The sequence below is a fragment of the Halictus rubicundus genome, chromosome 9, assembly GCF_050948215.1.
Source record: "Halictus rubicundus isolate RS-2024b chromosome 9, iyHalRubi1_principal, whole genome shotgun sequence".
In the NCBI taxonomy this organism is placed as follows: domain Eukaryota; kingdom Metazoa; phylum Arthropoda; class Insecta; order Hymenoptera; family Halictidae; genus Halictus; species Halictus rubicundus.
The window spans coordinates 12553304-12579383 of record NC_135157.1 but is presented as its reverse complement, the minus strand read 5'-3'; the positions used below and the strand labels follow the sequence as shown (position 1 = coordinate 12579383).

At 47.3% G+C, this 26080-nt stretch overlaps 1 protein-coding gene and 1 long non-coding RNA gene across 2 annotated transcripts in view; one reads left to right on the top strand and one right to left on the bottom strand.

Annotated features, from left to right (window-relative positions):
• LOC143357403 (uncharacterized) overlaps window positions 1–26080 on the bottom strand; it is a 65754-nt gene that overhangs the window by 3994 nt on the left and 35680 nt on the right. The gene's annotated exons all lie outside the window — the stretch shown is intronic.
• Window positions 1536–24684, top strand: Dmrt99b (doublesex-Mab related 99B). The gene is made up of 6 exons (XM_076793087.1): window positions 1536–2732; window positions 6727–7072; window positions 22114–22236; window positions 23113–23387; window positions 23611–23908; window positions 24320–24684. The coding sequence occupies exons 1-6, from the start codon at window positions 2463–2465 to the stop codon at window positions 24643–24645; spliced, it is 1638 nt and encodes a 545-aa protein (XP_076649202.1). The 5' UTR covers window positions 1536–2462; the 3' UTR covers window positions 24646–24684.

Genomic DNA, 26080 nt, shown 5'->3' with positions numbered 1-26080 from the left:
GGTGAGATATACAAGGATCGAGATCGCAGAACGCTTACTACATGGAACGCTTTTATTCCTTTCTCATTGCCGGGTAAATAACATCTGTACATTAGATCACTATAAAATCGGTCGCCATTGGTGAACGACAATAGGGCTTCCCCCTATTGAAACCTCATTGTAGAATATGATTCAAGAAAGGCTCGTCCGCTATAATATGACGTTGTGCGCCCGTGTGGTTTACGGGGCACCGAGAGGCAGAAACCCTGGATGGATGGACGTGAAAAAAAAAAGAAAGAAAAAGAAACGAAAGAAAGAAAGAAAAACAGAAGCGAGACGGAGGAGATCGCGAGAGCAACCGCGACGGAGAGCAGGAGCGAGAGATGCTGAAAGGAGAAAATAAAAAGAAGGAGGAAAGAAAGAACGAACGAAATAAAGAAGGAAGGGACATGTTCTTCACCGAAGGGGGCGAGGAAGGCGTGCATGGTTAAAAACAGTCCCGACGCGAAACAAAAGGCGGAGCGTAAAGAGAAACGACTGAGCATCGCTACGCATTGTTGGCCGCGGGTTCGAAACGGGTTTTGAAATAAAAGAGTAATGTGTTCGTCCGTTTTGCCTCTACCGCCGGGCACGGATATACAAAATACACACGGTCTGATACGCGCGCGACCCTCTTCTCTCCCCTCCCCCTCTCTTTCTCTCCCGTATATACGCACAGTTTATCGAGGGTGAGTTGGTAGGTGGGTACACGGTCGGGTATGTCCCCCTTTCTCCCCCGGTCAGATATAAACTCTTAACATCTTGGCGGAACAGCGGGCTCGGCCAATCGGACGGGCGCGCGGGCGTGGCCGCGCCTAAGCGCGGCGTCGCGTATGGCCGTAGCTCCGGGGAGGTACACTGTGGCACAGTGTTTTATTTCGCGCAACTGTGGAGGGGTCGTTAGTTTCTGCCCTATCCCTCTCCGCGGCATACCTTCCCTCCCTTTCCCCTGCTACTACTCGATCCTTTTCATCCTTCTATCCCGCTCCCGCTTCACACTTTCCCCTCTACCCATCTCTCGTTTCTTTTCTCATTCTTTCCTTCTCTTTCCACTTTTCCGCCTTCTTTCACGTTTTTCCTCCACACTTTCCTCTTCGTTTTCTATCTCGCTCCCGACCTCCAACATCCTTTCCGCGACATTCCGACTCTCCCTCTCCTCCGCCCCTCTCGGCGGTTTCAACCGTCCCACCTCCTTTCATCGTTCCATCCCTCTCGTACCGCATACTCATCCTCCCTCTCTCGCCCCTTCTTCCTCTCTCTCTCTCTCAACTCCACTCGTTTATTTTCTCCATTCTTTCTCTCTCTCTCTCTCTCTCACTCCTCTCGCTTTTCCACCTTCTTTCACGATTTTCCTGCACACCTTCCTGCGACCGTTCCGTCTCTATCTCTCTCTCTCTCTCTCTCCTAGTTTCCAGGATCCTTCGTGACATTCCGCCCCCTTCCCCGTTGCAGCGGTTACGATCGTCCCCCACCATTCCGAAACCCCCCACCTCCTCCTCCTCCTCCTCCATCGTCCGCCTTCGGGCTCCCTCTTCGCTGCCGCGACACCACCACACCGCTTCTCTGTCTCTCCGCGCTACCTGAATCGACTCACCCCGGGATGCTGCAATTGTTGACAATGCCGGAGAGCGAGAGAGAGTGCCGCGCGACAGGAGTCAGCCCGATCCCGCATTTCGTACCCCGACACCCGTACGAACGGTGGTGCCGCCGCCGTCGCTCTTCCTCGTCGGCGTAGATTTGGACGTGTGGGCGCGTGCGCGTGCGCGTTTCCCGCTGCTAGTCCGTCGAGCCTCCGCCCCCTCCCCTCGCCGCGCGCTCGACACCACCTACCGACAGTGTCTCGCTCGCTCCACGGCGCCGGTTCGAGAGAGTTTCCAGCGAACGAGCGTTAAATGTGATTTCTTCGGTTGAAGTAAGAAGAGCCCGGTGTGGTGTGGCCACACGCTCTCTGTCGCTATACTCCAGCATCGTGTGCGCCCCCCCTGCGAGTCGCCGTCGAGTAACGATCGCGTGTGTGGATCCGCTGGTCGTCCACCGATTATCCTCGCAACAGTATCACAGTCTGCGGGGCCCCCCTCTGGAACACAGGAACGCAACCGGGAAAATCGTGGACAACCGAGTTATCTTGAGGGATGTTTCCACGGTGACGAGAGGGAGAGAAAGAGAAACATCACCGGCAGTGGATCGGTTTCGTTTTAAGATGAGCACAGCGACGCGTGTCAGTGGGCACCGGGCTTCATGCTCCGCCGAAAGAGACTGTTCGCCGTGATACTCACGATACTCGCCGTTTGTCGTGACCGACCGGGAACACGATGCCGTCTGTCCGTGATCGTTGTTGACCGTTCGTCTTGTTCAGTGATTTCTGTTTGTTGTTCTCGTTTCGCTGGTTTTCTTTCTTGTAAATAAGAAGCTTCCTGCCGGGGCCGGTTCGATTCCGCGACACGATGTCGTTACCGCGGGGTGTCGGGCTTGGTGTTGACGTCGGCCAACTGATGCAGCACCAGCAGCAACAGCAGCAACATCACGTGCTACCGGCCGCGTTCTTCCTTCGTGCCAGTGCCGAGAGATACCAAAGGACACCGAAGTGCGCGAGATGCCGCAACCACGGTGTCGTGTCCGCGTTGAAGGGCCACAAACGATACTGCCGTTGGCGGGACTGCGTGTGTGCGAAATGTACCCTGATCGCCGAGCGGCAACGAGTCATGGCTGCCCAGGTAAAGTAACATTGCATTATTAGATAATATATATGTTTATCACGCGTGACAGATGTACGAAATGTTCGACCGCGTAGAGTACTGGCCAAAAAATCTACTGACAATTTTTTCTCACGTAAACTTGAAAGGCCTGAACGTAATTTAATTGTTTAATCTTACGTATTGATAAATTAAATTTGCAAACGAAATTCCTGCACTCGCAGGAAACTCTTTTAATTCTACGATTACCGCGAAAATTTGGAAAATTTTAGCTGTCCTAATTTTTTGGCCAGGGACTGTAGATGTCCTTGGAAAGACAATAGAGTTACAGTAGAGAAACCTACGTTTTCAAATTGTTAACGATTCGGGACATTTTTGATCTTGTTATGGTCTTTTAATAGTCGCATACATACCACATGTCAGGAAAACTGTGTACAGTGTTTGTACTACTACTGTGTAGTACTATTGACGGATTTTGTTGGTTAGTTTGAAGAGAGAACCGGAACCACTTCGTTCTATCGATTTTTATCTTTTTCTGATTTGAAAAATCGTCTCTTGAAATGTTTAATGTACGTTAGGCATGTGAAGTATACAAGAAAATATGTCGAGAATGAAGGTTATAGTTACCAACTTGTAACATTAGTGTCACTCGCGAATTGCTGCGAAGTATTTTTGAAGCAAGGTTATGAATCGACTTATAGAAGTGTTCGATATGCATACGTGATGCACTTCGAGAATCGAATGAGTTCGAGTTGAGTCGCAAGTAGTTTCGTGCTAAGTGTCGAACGTTTGGCAACTGTAATTGCCACTGTAAGTATTGAAAATGTATACCAACAGCAGATATTTAAAGTAATTGTAATTATGGTCTATATTGTGCATGTAATGTGACACATGAAATTCAAGTATTAAGTCATGTGAATCTTACAAGAATCGGGAAACGACTAACGAAAGTCCTAACCTGATATAGTAGCGACTATAATGAAAGCATTGCAATTAATATTTAAGACAGTATTTTTTAATTATATTTAGAGACAGTGTTTACACTGAAATATTTTTTGAAATCGAAAATGACGTTGTGGTTCAGCTCAATATGTAGATCTATCGGAAGTAGATCACCTTTTTTTATATTATTTACTAGACAAATGCAAAACTATTTGGCCATTACATTATTACGATAAAATAATCAGCTGTCTATACTTTAATAATTCTTTTCATTCGAATAATACGGTAATCTGCTTCGAACGGCAAGAGTCATTAAATTACTGTATATATGTACGCACAAAATGGTGGACAAAACCAATTCCGTACTACTTGAGCCGAACAAGCACGGAAAATATACAATTGTTGCTGACAAGCGATTTGCACTCTGTAACGTTTTAATTTTATTGTATACCTTAATTCGGGTTTTCATTTCAATAATTACCGGTTAAATTGACTACGTATCAATATTTTATGAGCGTAATCATTTATATGACAATTTTAATTTCGAGAACTTGACTGTTTCTTTCGAGGAATTGAATCGACACCGATTGACCGCGGATATTTATGCAAAATGCAGATTTTGCAATTGATGGAATATACGTAGAAAAATTCTGCAATAGTATTCGTTAGGGGCTTGAGTTGCGGGTGCCGTTTCCTCCGCCATGGGTTCGTGAAATGGTTCAAGGAAGTGTGAACTGATCCAATTAGAATTCGCGGAAGGGTCTCTTGTAACGCGCGACTTTCTTTTTCCTCGATTGTTCTTATGTTTCTTAATTTCACAGGGCAATAAGCCGTGTTTACAAAGTAATCCACAGCAAAGAGATTATTTGCCGTCGCTAGCTTCACCGTTACCATTTTTCTACCAACTTAAACACACAAACATAATTCTCATGTTAGGAAAATAATTTTTCAATTTGGAATTACGTAATCAGTCACGAAAAAAGCAGTAATATTGAACATTAATTTGCTTCTGGCACTTTCGCCTAAACGCGGATGAAATTACCAGCCCCGTACGTCGGTTCCGCCGGATCGTAACACTATACCCACTCGAGTTCTTGATTTGTCGACCCTTGTGCCCCTCTTAATGCATCATTTTGATAACATTGTCTACGTGAATTGTACCTGCTCCCTATCCGTCGAGATATCTTCCTACGATAGCTTCCGCGGGATCGATTTCGATTGAATCGTATGTCGAATTTTGTTTGCGGCAGGCGTTCTTTTTATAATGTGTGGTGGCCGCAGAGCTAAAAGGATAATGAACAATCATTCTCCCTTTTGCTGTTGAAAATGAATATGACCGCCCGCGGTGAAACGATTTTAAAGCGTCATAAACGACCGTAATCGCGAAACCGTAAATGTTTATGCAAATTTAAACTCAAATTACTGTCCCGTAAAAAAGGGGAATGAACTAATCTCTATAGTTGTACGGCGCTTTTTTGTCTGATGTAAAATGAGTATGCGCCGTTGTGGCTCGGGCGTTTTGCTTTTTTGGTCAATTATAATGGGGATCATTTATTCCAGGAAAATTAAAGAAATAAACCGTGCACTTAAATATTTATTTTCTGTTGTTTGGAAATAACGTCTTCTATGTATCAAAATCGAATTTTCAATGTCAACGTAATGTAATATTACCAATGTTATAATGTAAATAATAGTGAAATATAATTATATACGTTTAAAATTAAGAAGAAGAAAATTGATTTCTAATAAAAATGGCGAAATAGGTTTTTTTGTTTTTTAAAATCAACGATTAGTATGTTTCTACTTTTTTTATTCTCGCGTAATTAGTGTACAGAATTATGAGTTTGCATAAACATCTGTGTCCCGAAATTAATTATTACAAAATTAGTTTGTCGGGTATCAATGGTGGCGACGGCCGTCGGCTCTCTAGTAATCTGTCAACTTTGAAGTTTAGCCTTTCACCAAAGGAGACACTATAGTAAATAATGCTTCGTTACATTTAACGTAATTACAAAGCGTTTTCGTATATGATTATCTATTTTTTAATACATCGAGGATCTGGCGAAAGCCTATGACTGGGTCAGCACAGGTCCATTCTAAATATTTTTTTCCAATTGCTTGCGAATATAATTTTTCTGCACACATTTCCAATTATATAGACATTTTTAAAATAATAATATGCATAAGCCACGAACACTTGTTGCTTGTTAAAGGCATGAAATATCACGCAAGCGAACCACGAAAGAGAAGGTTAATCGGAATTGAAGTTTTTTTTGCATAATATTAATAAAAAATACCGTACGAAATAAATTGTCTTAGTGAATATAATGCAACTAATTAATTCTTCGGAGACTAACGAGCAGAGTCCAAATTGGAAGGAGAAACGCTTGAGATCCAACTATAAACAGTGACAATATTTGCTTGAGGATAACTAATTAAAGTTTGTTGTAGGTATAGTGTACCTACATCGTTTTAAATACAATGTTCCGGGAAAAGAGCATTTGCAGTTGCAGCAACGTTTGTTTGCGGTAACTTCGTGTAACGCAACATAGTACCAGGAATTTTGTTACGAAACCATTTGCTTCTTGCAATCTTCAAGATGCCACAAAGTTAGAGTAAGACGAAACCGTTTGTCACAATATTGAAGTTTGTTAAAATATTTTACCTGATCACTTCCTGTTTATCAAATAATTTATTAAATTTTTCACAGATGTCCAAATATTTCCCAATTAGGATGTTAGAAATTATCCAATACAATTCGGGTAACGGGATCGTTCGCGCAATAGGCGTCCGCTGACATTGCCTTCTACTATTGTTTCTTCGGTTACAAAATAAAATCTTATGTTGATATTCACCTGTATGAGTGCATAGGCCATGAGGTCCCTCTGTTTGTCAAGCACTAACCCTCCGTTGCCCGAATTTTTGTTATGAATGTAAACCGATTGATGTAACTTGAGCACGGCAAGGGTCATCCAAGAATGAGATACTATCGTCGCATTGCGGCTAGTAATTAAATTACACTCTCGGAAAGTTCCGAAGGTTTCAGTCGACTAATGAAAGGAATGATTCGCAGGTCGCGTTACGGAGGCAGCAGGCCCAGGAGGAGAGCGAGGCGCGCGAGTTAGGTCTGCAATTGCAGTACAATACAGGCAGCTGCACCACCGCCCCTGTTCTCCCTGGTGCGGCGACCGCAACCACGCCAGCTGGCAGTCCACCCCCGCACCCAGGCCACGTTGCTAGTCCAGCAGGACTGGCAATCCCGGCGGCAGCGGCAGCCGCAGCCGCGGCCGCGGCCGCACACATTCAAACGCAACTCCATCAGCAGCCCGACTGCGGTCTTCTGCAACGGAAGAGGCTGCCGCAGGACGAATACCGGCAGCCAAAAATCGAGAAGCAGGAATCCATCGGTGGAATTGCAGGTGAGTCGATCAATCCCCAATTGGATTAGCAGATATACTGTAAGATGTGCTATGGAAGAATCACTAAAGGATGCTGATCAGCAGGTGGTGCTGTGGGATGTAAGGCATACTGTGAAGTAGTTAGTGAAGGTAACTGGACTGATTAGCAGAGTAAAATGATGTGTGGAAACGACATTTCCTCATTTTCAGCTCTAGTAGAGTGGACAATCTAGTAGTACAAAATTTACAGAAGCATTCAAATAATCGAAGCAGCAGGAAACTTTCACAATTCAAAGCAATTCACCGTTCCATAGAAACAAAAATATTGATGTAGATCAAGACGGTAATATCAGGTGACACACCCCGGCTTTTATCACTGCATCGAGTGGCACACACTTGCTCAGCGATCCCTGCTCTCCAGAGCCCCTTATCCACCAGGCGAACGCTATAAGTAGCTGATTCTGATCTCGCCGAAAGCATCGGGACCCCAGCGCACGATCGGTATCGAACGAGAATACAGTTCGGGGGATAAGAATGGGCCTCGATATTTCTTACCGGCGAGAGTACCATCGTGACGGTCTTGACCGAACAGGTGGGTCCAACGGGGCCGCTTTGGTACCATAAGAAGCACAAGTCCACTCTTCACGGTAGAGAACGGCACGCGCGTGCACTTCACGGGAGGGTGAGAATGAGCCAGGAAGGAGAAGAAGCCCAGAAAGGAGCGAAGGGTTGAACCACGAAGAGAATTAAAAGCCGCCACTAACGAGTGCACGACTTCTGGTTCGAGTGGTATAATAAGGGGCCACGAGTTTGGCCATTATTTACTTAACATTATGGTCTCTGGCCACTTGCCCTATTTAGCCGTGTATGTTCACGCACGCTCCTAATGGCCACTCATACGCAGCTCATGCGTGCTAAACGCATGCGCTCTTTCTCTCTCACTTTTCTGTGTCTCTTCTCTGTTGGTCGCGTGCCATATTTTCATTGCTCGTTTTGCAGCTTCGCGGAATATTGGAAAAATGATGGTCGCCGCGATCCTGGACAAAATGAATACTCGCGAGCAACACATATTCATCGTCATCATTGGCTAGAATAATGTCTATTCAATTTCGACTTGGTATAGTCGAAGCGGCAAAAGTTTACATTGAACGGAAACTCCGCGCGAAATTTTATTCCGTAGCTTTCGAGCCGAATACGCCGCTGATCTATAGTTTTAAAGTTTTAAAATGCGCAATACTTCCTAACATTTACCGGCATCCCGAGCTTTGCATCCGACAGAAATTCTTTTCACCGTTTTTTTCCCTTGGCTCGATCTCGAGCATGGTAGAAAGAGGGGGAGAGAGAAGGACGAAGAGATAGAGAGGTAGAGTCTTCTGCCAGGGGGATGGAAACTTCGATTTCACTCGGTTTCAATTACACCTAGGCTTCTCTTGTTCCCGGTTGCCCGGTGTCTCTCCTCCGTCTCCGCCCCCGCCCCCGCCCGTTCGCCCCCTTCTGTTTCGTGACCCCCCGGAGCCCACCCCATTTGAAAAGTCGAGGGTCGCAAGTGCACAAGATGTCTCTCCGTTCGATCTTCGAAACAGAGTGCTTACAGTAGTGTACAGAGGCGGGCGCGTCTTCAGTCGAGAAGTTTAGCCGTAATTGAATTTCTCGGGCCAGTGCCTACCACCGCGGGGGATTCACGACCGGTTTGTTGGTTGCCGGGTCTCTGTATTCTTGCTGGCTCCGGAGGAGATATCCGGATCCCGCCAGGAGAGGGTTGATGCACTCTCGCTCTCTTCCTCGCGGTCCTGGATATACCGAGATCCCGACGATACCGTGTATTGTGCCCTCTCCTGGATGTGATCCTGTTGTATTCCGCACTCTCCACCCCTTCCGAACCCGCTGCCCTCTCAGATTGGCCAAGTTTCCAGCCGGCTTAAAAAGGATTAACGCGCGTTCTGCCTTTGTTCAGGGTCGAATTCGCCGAAATTGTAACCGTTCCTGGCAACCCGTGTTTCTCATGAACTGATAACTTGTACGCAAAGTAATCCTTACCCCGTTTTCTGAGTAACATCCTCAAACCTTTTCTGCTATTGCATTATTGCAGTAGGGTCACATACCTTGAGGAATGATATTTTGACCTGTTATTTTAAAATTTTGCTGAGAAATCGTGAAGTTGTTCCCTAATGAGAATATACATATTACTGTTATCTTCAAAACTAGAGATTTTGTGTGGGAGTACAATGTGAAAGAAGATTTGTAAGCTTTTAGAGTCTTAAGAAGAAGGAAAGAAAAGTTGTTCTTGATTCATTATTTTTGCAGTTCACGCGTCGCATTCTCGCCTTACATGATGCTATGGCTAGGTGTAGAGATACCTAAACAACGGATCAAGAGTTACCCAGTATCGTTTAGCCGAGGGTCGACGCGCGTTCGACGGATAGAGGAGCGCAGGTGGCAAAAGTTGAGCGAGGGTATCGAACTGAAGACGTTAGTTTAACGAGTTCAGTCAGCGGGGAGAAGTCCGTAGGTCCACGGGGGTGGATCCGGGGCCAATTTGGATGGCACGCATGTCAGTCTCGCGTATCAAAGGGGCAGAAACGTGCACCGCAGTCATTACGTCGAAAAGGAGGATTCGGAGATTTGGTCTTTCCAGCGGATTCCTCCGTGAAGTAGGCAGGATACGCTTTGTAGAGCAGCTCCCCTGGTGCACACGCGAGCGGAAGAACGTCCCTTTGTGTGTACGTGTGCGGTACACCCTTTATCCTGAAGGATCGCTCGGTCTCCGTCGTCTACGGGGACCATTATCCGGCAGTTTCTCACAGTAGAAGCTTCTTCGAGTGTCCAAGAAACTTTGTGAAAGACCAGTTCGCTTCCGTTCTTCCTCTTTCGTGGCTGCGGAGGACACCAGGAAATTATTTCACTCGACTGTGTACGCTCGCCCTCGTACTATGTGCCGTCTCTCCTTGCCCTCTTGCCGTCTCGAAACGGGCTGATGGTATCGTAGCGTTTAGAAGCATGATCGGCTGTGCGATGCGTCGAATCACTCGATGAGACGTTGTTAAAAATCTTTTCAACCGGACAGTCTACAATTGGTACACTCAAATCGGTATAACTTATAACCAGAAGCAGGAAACTCGGTTGCAAACAACTCGGAACTCAGGTACTCGAAGCAGAGTAGCTCTAGGTCTAAGCTGAAGTCTGGGATGTAGGTATCAAGGTCAGGAAGTGTCGGGATCCAAAGATTCAAAATAGAAAGTTACAGTCAAAAGATTCTCAACTCCGAGGGATCGATTCTGCGTCTGATCCACGGGATTAAGGATCTCTTACAAGTTTCCTGTGTTGAAGGCTTCTAACGCAAATCTCTTGATTTCTCAATGAAGTCTCTCCGGATCGCTATATCTCAATGTCTCTTCGACTATTTCAAAAGTTGAAAGTGTGTAGAGTGCCTCTTTGCAGGCGATCATTCGTGAATATTAAAGACAGCTTTGATAACGTCGAGCAAACACGCTTAGGTCAATGTGTCAGGACGGAGAAAAACTCAGGACATTTCAGCGCTAACACACCGGAGGGTATCATCGTAGTCAAGGCTTCGCTGTTTCGTGACTCGAAGTAACTTCGGCTCTGTGTGTTGGCCTGCCATCTTGCCGTCGGCGAAGAAGGATTCGCGAACGCGCCTCGAATATATTTAAAGCCCGTTCTCCGGGGCCAGATGGGAATCCATCCGCACCGGCGGCGGCTACTTATGTTTTCGCGACGTGCCTGGCTACATTGTTTGCAAAGAGTCAGGCACCGGTACGCGGAACACGGCACGGCCACGAACAGCACCGCTTAGACCGGCTCTCTGTCTATTTGCATAGGTGTAGCCTCTCCTTCGAATGCACGTACACGTGCAACGCCGCCGTTGGAAGCACGTTTCGAAGTGTGTTTGAACAAAACTCCTGGCCAGCGTCCCCTTTCTATCCTGCGCGAACGTTTGCTCGGCCGTGATCCGTGAAGGATCTATGCTCTCGATCGAACTTCCATGGAAATCCTTGGAATCGCACGGTTCCTAACACTTTCCGGCCATGCTGCCAGCGTTTCGACGCTCGATGCAACCTGACGAGGGCTGTAATATCGGTACCAGTTCTTTTAATAATTCTGAAGGATCATTGTACCTCACGTATTACAGTTCTCACTGTTTTAGGCTTCCGAGTGTGAGCCGTGTCCTAGAGGAATTATTTTCCCAACGTTTCGCCAACATTGCAGATCCTTCTAAATAATTGTCTAAATGATTCGTCTACCGGTACGCTAAAATTGCTGTAACATACAAAATTCAACAAGATGGAAGGCCATTACAGCGGCAGAAAATTCCGATAAAAATGTAGCCGGCAAATCAGCGGGTCGTTTAATGGAGATCTCTGGGCAAATCGTGTCTTTGCATCACAGGTTCGAGCGGATCCGTGCGAGCCGTCGGGTTCTCGATGAGCGGTCATTCATAGGGAAGAAAAGGGGTGAGAGCGTAGGAAAAGAAACGAATTGAAAAAGAGGAAAGCAGCCCCCTCCCCCGGGGGGAAAAACGAAATCTCCGGTAATCGCGAAGTGTTTTATATTCATTCTCGATGGTTTTCTTTTCGGGCAATTGTGCCGGGCCGGATCGGTTTTCGCTCTCTATCGAAAAAATATTATGTTCGAAAGCCGGGGGGAGCAACCCCTCTCTTCCATGCCGAAGAAAAGAAGCGGCGGTTAATCAAATATGTACTTGAACCGCGGCTGGGGCTTCTTTCTTCTGTTACATCCCTTAGATGAACAGTTGCGCGACCGGCACTCTTTAATTAAGCCGAAAGGTATCGTTTATCGGAGTCTTCACCGCGTTCTTCCGCGATGATAAATCTTTGGCTTAGGTTGTTGATCGAGAGGTTCTTTTAGGAGGATACTTTTTTTAGATTGCTGGTGGGCTGTGTCAGGTTTCCTGGGGTTTCCGTTTACGATTTGAACAGTTGGCTAGTTTATTTCTATATTCGTCATAATTGGACTACAGATTTTTATGTGAAACAAAAAGTTTCACAGGAGTTAAATAGACAATTATTTCTGTTCATAACTCTATTGCACTTGATTTAGTAATTTTTTTCATAAACGCATAAAATCTGCCGTCTGGTTGTAACAATTATGCTATGGTATCAAAAATTACTCGCAATTGTTTTAGTTTTATCACGCGGAGTAAATAGAACCTTTCTAAATCCTCGATGAAGCCAATTATTCCGCGTTCAATGGCGAGGAAAATGGTGTGGAAAATCGAGTCACATTCACGCCGACGACGGCATGGGCGGACAATAATTTTGCTCAACGCACGCACTTATTGACTCGCGCGCATCGTCAACAATGTGTAACGATAGGAAGTATACACGGTGGCTTGTTCAATGGCAAAAGTACATACAGTGAGGGTAGGTCCGTGTCAATTGATGTCGTTGACGGTCGACACTGGCGTCGATCAAACGTGTAATTCCTGTGAATTCACCTCGGCCGAAACAACATCGATGAAGCACTATAGTAAGTCCAAGTCTATAGTAGACCAATTAGGTCTGATACTGCTGCGGAGATTTCAGTCTCGCACATTCGTATTTGAAATATCAAAAAATTTCATTTTCATCAAAAAATATGGACAATCGTATTTTCCTACATCGGAATAGAAAGCTCTCGTAAACATCGGTAAGACTTGCAAAAGATATCGGTAAATGTAGCCTAAAAAGCAGCGGGGTACACCGAAACAGAAATTTCTCGGGCAGGCAAGCAGTTGAAGGGGGTGGGATTGGGGGTGCGCCGAGGCGTAAGAAATGATCGTCGTCTCGGTTTTCCACGAGTATCGTGGCGCGGAAAGGAGTGTGACAAGGCTGCCAAGAGGGTTTGCGGGGCGGGAGGTCGGCGGAGAGTAGGAAGGTGAAAAGAAGAGAGGGTCAGAGGTGGAACCGGTGCCCTCCCCGTTGGCCCCTGTTGGCGTTCAGCAACCGTTTACGAGGCATAAACGCCGAAACAAAAGGCGGCTGGGCGCGAAACAATTAAAAACGTTACGCCCGATCGCTCTCCACCGTTCTCCCTTTCCCCTCTTCCCTCTTTTTTTTTGTCCTTCCACCCCCCGGCAACCCCTTTTCCGCCCCCGTCCGCTGGCTTCGACGATCTCGCGACCTCTCTGTCCCTCGGCCCCCGTCTCGCTCGCTCTCCTTTTCGCGCTCTTTAGCACACCCCATGCCCATCGAATCCATCCGGGGAGTATATACATCCCCCGCCGGTCGTTTTGCACCCCTTTCGCCCCGGCGCAACACGAAAACACACGGACGGATAAACCGGCGCCCACACATTCCAAACCCTCCCCCCGGAAACAAAAGGGAATCGCGACGATTTAATGACTGATCGGGCTGTTGCTCGCTGTTGCTGTCGCCGCCGCACCCTCGAGGACCTATGCCACCACTATCGCGACCACCGTCTCCTACCTTCGGTCTTTCTTGTCCTCTTCATCCCTCTTTCATCGTCTTCGCTCCTCCTCTCTTCACCGCCTCTTCTTCCCCCTTTCTCTCGCTCCATTGTTCGATTCTTTGTCATTTTTCGCCTTCCCCGACCTTCCTCGGCGTTTCGTCATCATCCCCATATCTCTGTTAGTAAGAATACGATTTGCTCCACGCATTATATAGTAACATTAAAGAACTAGATAACAATATTTAATTTTGTCTCTGAATCAAGCAACTGATGAGCAATAGAAAGGAAGATGTACTTCAGCTGTGTAAATGGATACCCCGTAAAATCGGGATTTGAATTGTGCATCCACTTCGTGTTTCGACGAACGTTCTCGATTTGGTGTAGAGAGGTTGGATTTCATCGAGGATCTTTTCTTCAGGGATAGAGTTTCAACTTTGTCTTTTTCCTCCGTTCGTGGTGATTTTGTGCTTTTAAGTTTTTTGTTCCGAATCCGAACTCACCTCGCTTCATCGAGCCTAGCGATTCTCCACATCTGTTCTTCATGTTCCGTCCAGTTCTGTCTGAATTTTCTCCGTCTCACAGTTGTTTCTTTCTTTCTTTTTCTTTTATAGGTCTTCTATGCTTCCTCCTGCACTTCTCTCGCGCTTTCTACCCTTCTTCCTTCTTAAACGTTCTATTGCACCTTTCTTTTAATATTTTCACCCCTTCCTCTGAGTCTCACCCCCGCTCTCTAACTTTTCCACGCGTTGTCACGTCTTCCATCTACTCTTCCCTTTTCCTGCAGATTTTCGATCTCCCAACAATTTCTAGCAAATCCTCCGTCCGCTCCACCCTTTCCAGCCATCGACCCTTATTTCCCTCCGGCATTTCCCAGCTCTCCGGTGCCCCGTTGTTCCCTCGGTCTCCTTTCGGTTTTGTCTTCGGTCGCTTTCCTCACGCTCTCAATACTTGCCTTTCTTCGTCCCTTATCGCCGTCGACTCCCTGCGTCATTTTTCTCTCCCTTCTCTCCTCTCTTTTTCATCGCGGCTGATCCGTCGGCCGCTGCTATTTTCCGGGTGTATCGATACGTAATAATGAGAGTCCTTTTTTTCTCTCACTCTCTTCTCTCTCTCTCTCTTCTTTGCCTCTCCTCCTCTCGGCACGGCTGGCGCGTTCCTCTCGGCGCCCGCGTGCACATCGGAGCGCACCGATTGCGGAAAGCATTGCCGGTAACTGCGAATATTTCGCAGCGCTGCCTCTCTCTTTCTCTCTCTCTCTCTCTCTCTCTCTCTCTCTCTCTCTGTCTCGCTCTTTTTCTCACTCTCTTTCGTTCTCTCGGGGTGGCGCGCTTTTTCACGGCGTCGTCGTCGCATCAGATTAATTAATCTCACGGCGATCGGGCCTGGAATGTTTTTCGCGAGGCCGACCGATCGAGGGCGAGAAAGAAAATGAGAGAAAGGGCGCACGGCGCTGCGAGGGGCTTGTATTTTACTGTGAGCCCGAGGCCCGGTGTAATGCCAGCCCGCTTCTGCAAACGGAGAACAAGCCGAGAATTAAACGGGACCAGATGGCGGCGAGACCATCATGCTCCTGTTAGTTTTTGCCGAATCCTCCATTGTGGAGCTGCACGCGACTAGAACTTGCGAACGCGCTGCCAGCTCCGCGCGTTTACAGCGCCCGCAATTGTCCGAAACTCTTTACATCTAATCCTTGAACGCGTAAAATTCTCATCACCACAAAATATCCAAAACTAGCCGGTTATGTCTCGCGAGGCAATAGAAAAATGATCGCATCATAATACCGAAAGAAATTGTTAGATTACGTTACTGGCGGAGGCTCGTCGGTGTACAAATTACATCGTGTGAATTACTTCTTCATTTTCAATACGTTCCCAACGAACCCAATAAAAAGTTTCAATATAAAACGAAGATACAAATTAATTTCTACACCAAATAAGAAATAACCGCCGGTGGTTCATTACAACAACGTACCAAAGTGAATTTCATTTGGTTTGCCAGCTTCTTCGACTCTTCTCCTCAAACATTGCTATTCAATAATTCAACGCAGACGCTTTCTGTACCGTCTCCGTAAAAGTAACATTGATCGCAAAGAAAACGGAGTTTTCTAGCGTGCTTCATCGTGGTATTCAATTGCGGAAGGGTTAAGGCTCCATTTAGTCGACATGGATGAAGTGTCTCCCGTAGATGAATGGCGATCTACCACGATTTCGCTGTTATTTCGCGGCGCGAGTTGCCGCGGCGAGCGAAGAGAAAGGAAATCCCACTCTTTCTCTCTCTCTCTCTTCTCCTCCCTTTCTCTCTATCTCCGCCGGTTCGCTCGAAGTCGCAAACAGCCGGTTATTTTACTATCTTCCGAACAATAGGAAATGATAATTCATAGTGGGTGCTTCCTACGACCCTTGCGTTAGCCTGGGGTCGAAAACCAACGAGAACCGGCGGCGGGGTTGCGTCGGGCGGACCCGACGCTGCTGGTGAGAACTGTAACGCCTCGAACGGTTATTTATTGCGAGATCTTCGGTGTCCGACTCGTGCCGACCCCTTTCAGTTTTTCCGCGACGGAATAGACAATAACGCTGTGTCATCCGCCTTCTTTTTCCACCCCGTTTTTTCACGGCGTCGCTCTCCGAGAGATTGCGGGGAAAACGTCGACCCCTGGAACCACGGGCTTCCGATGAATTATTTAACGAAGGAAAAAGATTGTTGCGTTTTATTGTAAAATCAAACAATCTCAACCTTTTGAGTGTCAGCGCGGGAACGTTTCATAAATAGGATTTTATGCATCTGTGACGAAAATGAGTGGATGGTATTTAAAACAGTAAAAGGACTCGGAGAATTTAAGAGCATCAACGTATTAGCCTCGGCTTACTGGAGTTATTATAATTTTATTTTGCTGGAGTCTCTTACAATTGTACAGACAATTTTTATTTACGAGCAAATGCGCAACAACATTTCCTAAGAACGATGAAACAAAAATTTATAAAATCGGATGGAAGTGGCTTAAAATCAGTGTTAACGATACGATTTTTACCATTACAGTCGTGAAAGGATCACAAGACAAGCGGTTGAGGAGAATCGAGAGTAGTTGGTTAAAATCTGCAGATTTTAGCAGGATCTAGGGGAGTAACTAGCCGGTGGTACGGAGGTAAAGGAATCGGTAAGAAAGATGTTGTATCGAGGTTGGAAGGGAGGGTAGCGCGGGGCGTCGGCGGAGCCTAAGCCTAATTTATAGGGATGTTTCGTGTCCTCCACAGTTGCCCTGCAGCCTGTGTCCTATTACTCCTATTCTCTATTATGCAGCGCCGCCGTAGGCCGGAAGCTCCCGATATCTATATGCCATTCTAAATTATTCGGCATTGTCCTCGCATGATTCCATTGTCCGCGTCTGTCTCCACCGTACGGTGATACGCGGCGCGGCGGCGGGTTAGGGCGTAGACCTACAACAACGCGGCCGTGTGCACACGCTCCAGCCCCGTGTGTATCTGCTTCGAGTGCGTCTTGTCATCGGTCAAGAGTGGCTGCGGACTTGTACAGCCACCGGCGTCTAATTAATCCCCTGTCCTTATCCTTAAAATTACGCGTGCACGGGCTGCACACACAGATGCCTATCTACCCGTCGCTCGAGATTTCCCCGTCTTGATCAACGTGTTTCTGTCAGTAAATTGACATTCAGCGCCGCTAATTTTATGACAATTGAAGCTCAAGTATTCGCAGAAACGGTTGAACAATGTACATCCCCGTTTCGTTGACTAAACGAGGTATAATTCTGCTACAAATGTAGTAGAACTCTGTGTGTGAAAAAATTGTTTTAAAATAGCTCCGAAAATACTATAAAAGACTTGAAGGTTGTACGAGTACAGTCTTTTCAAGCAATTTTTCCACCGGGGTCCTGCACGACACAATATTAGATGTATTTAAATTACAAACAGTTATTTCGTCGAACGGCTAATCCCTTACAGTTACATCCGCCATTGCCACTGCAACCCTTTTCACTCGGAGAGGATTGTTGTCGGCCATTTTAGTATACTTTTCACATATACAATATCCAGTAAGGGATTCCATTCAAACTTTTAATAAATCCTCTAACGTTACAGAGAAAGAGAGAGAGAGAGAGAGGGGTTGGCGCCTGGTTCTTCGACGTCGAAACGAGTTTTATTAACTCACCTTTCTGTTCCCCTCCCCCCCCTCATCTCAAAGTACACACCGGGACACGTTACACCGTAGAGAAGTTAGATCTCGTTTGGGCCGTGCGTGCCCGAAGAAACGGAGAAGGGAGAGATTACAATAAATCGCACGCACCCTTCTCGAAATACAAGATCCAGTTCCAATATGGGACACAGGCGAAAAAAGAGAGAACACGTATACAGCACTCGATCGCGATACTGTGTTCCCTTTTCTCGTTTTTCTTTCTTTCTGTGTATCGTCGTTTCTGGGCGTAGCCTATCACCGACGGTCTCCGTTTTCACACCTTTTCCCCCACCCCATTGATTAGCTAACGGCGATCCCTCGGACACAAAAACCGACCCGGATTATCCGTTCCGGTTGGCGAATAGTTCGCGAAATAGAATCGAGGCGGGACCGACCCCTGGAATACCCTTGTGACATCATCTGTACGAGAACAGTTTGTTTATTGCCTTCTGGCTCGTTCTTCCACTAGCGCTGATATTCCTCAGTCCTATTTGTTTCGTTTTAAAAGATGACGATCGTTTCTTTGTAGCAAAGCCGTTGAAATGAGGTAAAATTTCTGTTCAGTATCCGAGAATTTCTAACGTAAAATTCGGAATGTATAAAATTAGTTATTTCGCGAACAGGGAGGGCAAAAATTTAGAAAAGAAAGGTAGTAGGGAAGTATTCCGCAAAAATGCTTGCCACTCCATTTCCACCGAACGGGAGGAAACCAGGCCACGGTATCCGTCTTACCGTTTAAGGGTTGAGTCGTTGCAGACGAAAAAAGGAGCAGCGCGGCAATTAACCCAAACACCCCGAGACACTTGTTATAGTTGCTCGGGGATGAACGAGCCCCCGCTTAGAGTGGTGCTCGAAGCAACCTTGTTATCGGAAGCGTGCGCGTCAAGACTGAACCTACGAGCAGCAGCGGGGATGAAGAAAGACGGGGTCCGGGGGTTGGGCGTCCGCGGAACGCCGGGTGGAAGCTACATTTTCTCTCTCTCTCTCTCTCTCTCTCTCTCTCTCTCTCCCCTTCTTCCTCGTTCTTTCTCTCCCGCTAATAAACGGCCGGTTAAACTTTTTAACGAGCGGTCAGCCGGAGCAGAGTTTCTTGAGCGCACCCCCGCGAGGAGGGATTCTTTCACGCAATGGCCGACGGCTGAATGACCCCGCCACGTGCATACGCCTCCGCACGTTATAACGGCACTCTCGAAAACCCGGTATTACTTTCAAGAGAGAAAGACCCTGAGTCTGTGTGTGTGTGTGTGTGTGTGTGTGTGTGTAGGTACGTGTGGCCTCTCGCAATTATTTCTAACAACCTCGAGAGGACCGGGTACACTGGCGTTTTGCCTCTTCTACGGCCGATCGAGTCGGTCGAGCTCGACCCTCTTCAATTCGGGGGTGAAAACGACTCTGACCGATTCGCAGATCTTTCGCCGGAAGTTACTGTGCAATTCCGGGTAATTCCGAACCTGCGAAGGGTTGGAGATGAAGAATCAAGGATGGAAAGCGTGCGTATACACGGAAATGGATGAACCAGCTGGATTTGGACTGGTCAAACTTGATTTCATTTAGGCTGGAAGGCCTGATACTTTCAAATCACCGACAATCATTTCGTCAACACGTGGTGGGGACAGTTGCCCACGGAAGAGAAGTCCAGTCAGAGGATTCGACGTAGTGGAAGTGGGGGATTCCTATAGTTGATTGGTTAGCTTAGAACCTCGATACTCGCAGCTGCTTTCAGTCCCGTTCCGTGCAACTACCGAGGTCCTACCGTGCCTGGGACTGCGAGGGTTCGCGAAGATTGAAGCGACACGTGTTCTTGGATTGCTTGTTAGGGGACTGCGGATTTTAGTGGAAAATGAAAAGTCGTCGGAATTATAATATTTTCGGAAAGACGCCGGGGAGAGTCGAACGCGGTCAGACGACGGCGCTCTTCAAGTTTCTTCGGTCGTCGTTACCAGGCCGCTCGAAACTTGTATTTCTGCGGGGACGATTGGGTTCAAGCGAAACGGAAAAACCGAGAGCCGGCTCGTTTATTTCTTGCGCGGCAGTCGTTACGGGGCCTCGTTACCGGGGATACTCGGGAAATATTGGAACTCGGAAACTATTATTGGTCGCGTTTCTTACGAGCCTCGCTCGTTCCTTTCTCTGTCCCTCGGCAGGGGCCATATTTGCCAGAAGAAATGACTGCTCGCGCGACGGTCGGGCAGAGTTATCAAATATATCTTTGAGGGACGCAAACATCGAGAATCCTCTGTTTTTCAACCATCTTGCAATTCACCGTGATATAATTCCCTGACAATCGGAGACGAAGAAACCGTTCTCCGGTGTTGGCTTTGCGGAATGTAAACGGTTGACGATTACGTAATCGTCCTAATGTGGGCAATCAGTTTATGTTGAACATCCATTTCTGCCATTTGGTTAGTCCGTGTTGCCGGCGAACGGGCAATCAGCCGCTGAATCTGTAAAATGTCGAGGAATTACGCAGTACGAGAAAAATGTTGCATAATCAATTTTTAGGAATATCGAAATGCAAATATACATTAAGTCGTTTCTGCGAGGCGAGGTTTCTTCTTCTCGCCATTTTATTCACTCGGCAAACAATCAGAGCTCGACCATTAAGACTTAAAAATGATAGTTATATCTAATTTGACACAAGGTTAAATTTGACACAGTTTAAACAGAATTAGCAAAAGTATATGAAATCTGCAACTACATAAAAGTCAATAAAACGTGCTTGAAATATCATGGGAATACATAATTTTCGTCGTTAAAAATCCGTGGAAAAATGATATAAAAACAGAAAACCCAGGTGTATTCGTATGAAAATGTGCTTTCGTGCAAATCTTCGAACTAGATTATGAATACAGATAAAAATGTAGCAACAGAAGACAGTGAGGACTGCCTGGATGTACAAAACGCAAAAGCAGAGGTACGTTTAGGGTTCGAAATATTTTTCAAAAAATTAGAACGGCTTGTATTTCCGAGGTATGCCGTCGTCGTCGTTACAATTGCTCGTTCGAAAGCAATCGGATCGAAGAAAAGACGAAATTATCGGAACCACCCGTCCGAGAGCAAGCTCCGATGGTAGCATATCGTTCCGGAGACCTCACCCTCTTCAAGGACGCCGTAAACACGCACTTCGTTATACCAAGATCCTGCCGGAGGGTGTACACACAGGGAGAATCGCCCACGTCGCTGTTTGCACGCAGCTCACCCCTATTTGCGGATGCGCGTCGAGCTCGAGGGTGGTTCCGGGGTGAGTCCGGGGGGGTGAGGGTCACCCGGGAACAATGATATTTTAATAACTGTCTCATAATCCGTCCAGCTGCGGACAGCAGAGGCTAGGCGTAGCTCGCCATAGTCCCCTTCTCGCGTCGTTGAAAGACGCGACTGGAATTTTCTGCGCGTTACATTAACATCGCCGGCTGATATTGCATTCCACGTCCACCCTCCACCCCCGCCCCACCCCGGAAGTGTCTGCCGATTCTCGTTAATATTGTTGCCGCGCAAATTAAGCGTGAGAGGATCACGGACGGGGAACGCAGGGTGATTAGGGATTTGCTTTGGCTCGGGTCGAGGGCCCCTTAATCTCTTAATAGCGGCCGGATAATTGACGCGTTTGCAACAGAGGTTTAACGGTTCGTTAACTGCAGGTATACCTATTAACCGTTCCGCAACCTCCTCCGTTAATCGGTGTTAATACTGTTGACCGCAAGCCAGCATCTCAAGTATCATATTCTGGGAGTGATAAGTAAAATAAAAATTGTCTGTATCAATTGCAGGTCTAGTAAGTTGAAAATGATGTACCGATATCTTAAAATTTTTCTAATCATTCTAATTCTCCTTGTATCTCATTTACTCGGTTTTGTCGTAAATCCGCAGTCTAGATATTTGCCTAATATCTTCCTGTTTCAACCGTTATGCCGAAAACGAAAATTTTGTAGGATATTCAACGAGGGTTAAATATATTTCAATGGACTCTGAAAGTGTATCTGCGATTGTTTGAAAAATTCGTTCTCCGCGTTCCGTTTTTGTTGGACGCGGTAGGTGGACGGGCTGATGCGGCCAGCTGGAAATGCCGTAGAATTCGCAGTCGAATAATTGTCGGTGTTCGCGACGAATTCGAACGAAAAAGAGAAAGAGAGAGAGAGAGAGAGAGAGAGAGAGGGAGAGAGAGAGAGGGGGGGGAGTACGTGTAATACTCTACCCCGGGGGCCCGTGACCGACCGGTAAACACCGCGGGGAGCCCCCGGCAATAAAAGATGCACAACGTTTTTTCAAGGGTGTCGAGGATCCGTAAGAGTCAATTCGGCGTGCGTCGTAGAACAATACAAAGTGTTTGCTCGCCGGAGAATTTCATCGGTATTGTGCGTGTATTAATGCGTGCTTTTTCGTTTTTCTTTTCTTTTCTTTCTTTCTCGTCCATTCGCAAGCGAACGATACGCCCCCTGTTTTTGTTCCAGGCACAAAGAGGTCGAGAATCTCTGAGAGCACTACGGGAACAATGCTCTCCACGAGCGACACCGGTAACGAAGACGACCGTGACTCCGACTCCGGCGGGGAACTTCTTGCTGACCGTCCATTGGGTGAGGCTTCGTCTTCGTTCAAGTCGCGTTTCACTTCTCGCCTTGTCAGGCCGAGTTCGTATCGTCGTGGAGAGTTCAACCCTTTAGTCAGACGCGTTTACTGAAGAACATATATCATAAGAACGCAACACGAAGAAGTCTATCCTATCGGTCTTCTCTGTCAAATGTTGTTAAGTGGATCCTCGCAACGCGAATTATTTCGACGACTTCACGGTCGTCATTACTTTCTCTATCTTCTTCTTCGAGATCGATATTCTTATTGGACCTAATACACATAGCTCATCACACGAATTGGCTACTAGAAAGTTGGAATTTAGATGGAATGTCTGTAGCTCCGGATTAAAATGGACTCTGTCTTTGACAAATGTGTAACAAAATGGTCAGTTATACCACTGTTGTCAATGTTCGTTTCTAGTGTTCTGTTTGATGTCACAATCTTTTTAAGATACTGTTGTATTATGTGTAGCAGTGAACCATAAGGGGCTCGACTGAGTTAAGCCTGTCGGAGAGGGCTATCGTCCTTGACTGCTAGTTTCCTTGTTTATTTACCTACATTATCCATACATACTCAATATGTATGGTTTCGATAGCCACACCCAATTAAAGTGCAGCTTTTACAATTAGTCGAATGAAATTCGATGAAAATGTTTCCGTACCTTTAACACAGAGGAACACAGGACGACGAATTTTAAATGAATTAGGAAATCATAACAAAAATTATGTACACGATGTATGTTGACATCCTGTGCATGATGTTATCATGATACGTATGTGCACAATGTTGTAAGAATGTATATGCATGAACCGCCTCTGTTGCAACTTTTGTCCAGCTGCTTGGTGCTACTGTGTCGCTAACATTCTTTGTTCGCGTAACAGGAGTGCCAACGTCGCTAGGGATGTCAGAGAACGAGACGGTGAGGAAGCGGTCCAGTAGTCTGAACGATTCCGAGGAAGGAAGTCCGGAACCAGGTTCACAGAGTCCCACGCACACACCGCCGTTAACGCCAGCCCTGACGCCACAGAGGGAGGACACGCCGGCGCCCGAGAATCTCAGCCTCCGTAAGAGCGGAAGTCCTCAGCAAACGCAGCAGACCCTCCAACCGGTGGATCTGGTGCAACCTAGACCCAGCCCACCGTTACCTTCGTTGGCGGTGAGTTCTCACCCCGTTCCCCCATTGGGATCTCTTTAATCGCGGGGTCCTGTGTAACCTTAGAACTGTTCAGACTCCAACACAACCGAAACGTGTTCTCATGAACTGAAAAAATCAAAGACTTTAGGGGTCGAAGCAATCTTTCCTCGAAAAAAAGATAACAGTCACCCTGAAGCGAAAGGTAGCGAACAAAGGAAGATACGAGTAGTCGCTTCTGTTTCAGGCTGCAGCGACAGCGGTGCATTTTCCCCCGTACGCACCTCTGTACGGTCCAGCGGCCAGCTCGCTATACTGTTCCCCAGCCCTGTACCAGCATCAGCACCACCATCACATGCCGGAACCGCGGGAGATTCAAATGCAGATGCAGATGCAGAATATACAGCAGACCTGCGGGTTGCAGCTGCAACAGCAGCAGCAACAACAACAGCAACAGCAACAACGGTCCCCGGTGGACGTTCTCCTGCGAGTCTTTCCGGGAAGACGGCGTGCGGACGTCGAGGCTCTGCTGCACCGATGCAAAGGTAGGACTTGCAATCCGATCCACGCTTTCATTCGCGGGCCAGGATCCGATCTACACCGTTGGCCAGTTCCCTTTCGAGGTCTCGCGGTTCATTCGGCTACCGAGTCGTTCTCGGGTTTCGGCTTTGACCCGCGTGCTCTGCCAGCTTTCGAACCCTTTCGCCGGTGAGGATCGTATTCGGTTAGAAACAAAACGATTACAGGAACCCTAAATTCGATCCTGCTTAGAATAGAACGGTGGAATTCGGTTCGAAGGACTGAATGAAATCGAATTGGAGCACGGCCGTTGTTTACACGGGTTGTTTGATGGTTTTTGAACGCGTGACGTCACGCGATCCCCTCGAGGTAGGGAGCATCAGCGGCAACGCTGAACTCTGGCATCGGAAAGAAAGCAAAAGCTGTCTCTGTCGCAGGGGACGTAGTCTCCGCCATGGAGGTGCTGGTCTGCGAGGACAGTCTGCAGCCGAAATCGGCGTTCTCGCCTCTGGCAGGGGCGCTTGCATCAGCCGCGGCTGCATCCGCGTCGGTGTCGGCCGCTTATGCGACTCGGGCCGCGTACTGCACCACGCCGATCCCCTCGACCAGACACAGGTTCCTCGCGGCGCCGTACGCCGGCACCGGTTACCTGCCCACGGTGATCAAGCCGCCCAATCAGAGCCTGCACGCGAACGGGACCGGCGACGCCTATCGGGAGACCAGTCCCGACGACGCCAGCGACAAGACCAGCTACTCCGAGTGACCTGACGACGCGCAGCCCGTCACCTGGTCCTACCTGCAATAGCCCTGGCACGACCGGAGGAGGGACTCCGCGAGGCGGAATGGCGTTGCCGAGGGACCCGCACCCTTCTACTGACCCGGCCCGACTTCAGGGTCAGCAGGAGACTCTCAGGGTCCTCGGGACCTCTGGGTCGGGTACGTACGGGACACTGGATGTGAAATTTTCAGAGCCGTTCTCGCGACGGGTGTGCACCGTGCATCTGGATGTTTGTCTCGGGTTCGATTGTGAATGCGCTGGATGAGTAATTGGAATTAGTTTGGCCACTCTGTGGGCAGTGTCGCTGGCAAAGTAGTTTTGATGAATGTGAAGATCTCCAGGAATAGATATATCTTCAGGCGTAATTCCAAAAGAAATGAATACATTACCTGCCGGTGATTCAATACTGTTCCAATCTCATTTGCTTCTAGAGAATGCACAGGAGATTTCCCCTTATGGTTCGTTTCCGTTTTACAGTTACGCTTCCTTTCGACCAATTGTTTACCATACTTTAGGATACGTCAAACTGTACCGCGTAAAGAAATCAAAGATCTTACAGCATTTAACCGTCTAAAGATTGAAATACCTTGAAGTCTGTCGATGCACAAATTCGCACTATCACGTGCGACATCTGCTCACACATTCATCTGAATTACCTTTCACATTCGCTATCTTACGGAGTCGGCGAAGTGGTTCCATTTACGCGGAATCGGTCGATACAATAGCTGCGGGTGTTTCTGCGAATGATTAGCACGGACTGGTTTACAGACAGTGAGATCGAGCCTGTTCGCTGTGTTGAGAAACGGAGACCTCATTAGATTTTATTAAATCTTTAACTGTAAACGCTTCGAGCCCGTAGTCCAGTGGTGGACGTTTCAACGACGTCTCGGACATTTCTGATTGGAAGTTGAACTCTAACGAGTGTGCCAAGTGGATGCTGCGGATTGACGATGGAGTTGAGTGTACACGTGATTATGTAACGGTATACTTGAAGGTAACGAAACAGCGAGACGGTGAAGTCAACGAAGGACGTGTTCAAATGGAAGAGTTCCTTTTACGAAGTGAATCACTGTGTCACAGTATCGTCGCCTCTAAGTATACCAGGTCTGCTTACGACGGTCGTCTAGTTCGGCGAGGGTGGAGAAAGAGGAACGGTGCCAAGGCTTGGAGAAGTTTTCGAGTAATTCCTGCTCTGTAACTCGTGTATATGAATTTAATCCTTCGGAGAGTAGGACGCGGAAGGGAGATTAGAGTAATAAGCGATATCGGATCTCACGATGCAGTGACGTCGGTGAGCTGATTCGCTGAAGGTAAACGCTAATCTTTCTCTGTGAGGGAAGAACGTACTATAAGACTAAAAGAATTCTCCTCGAGTTATTTACGATCGCGGAGTCGAGCTCGCGCAAAGAGGACGAGGGAG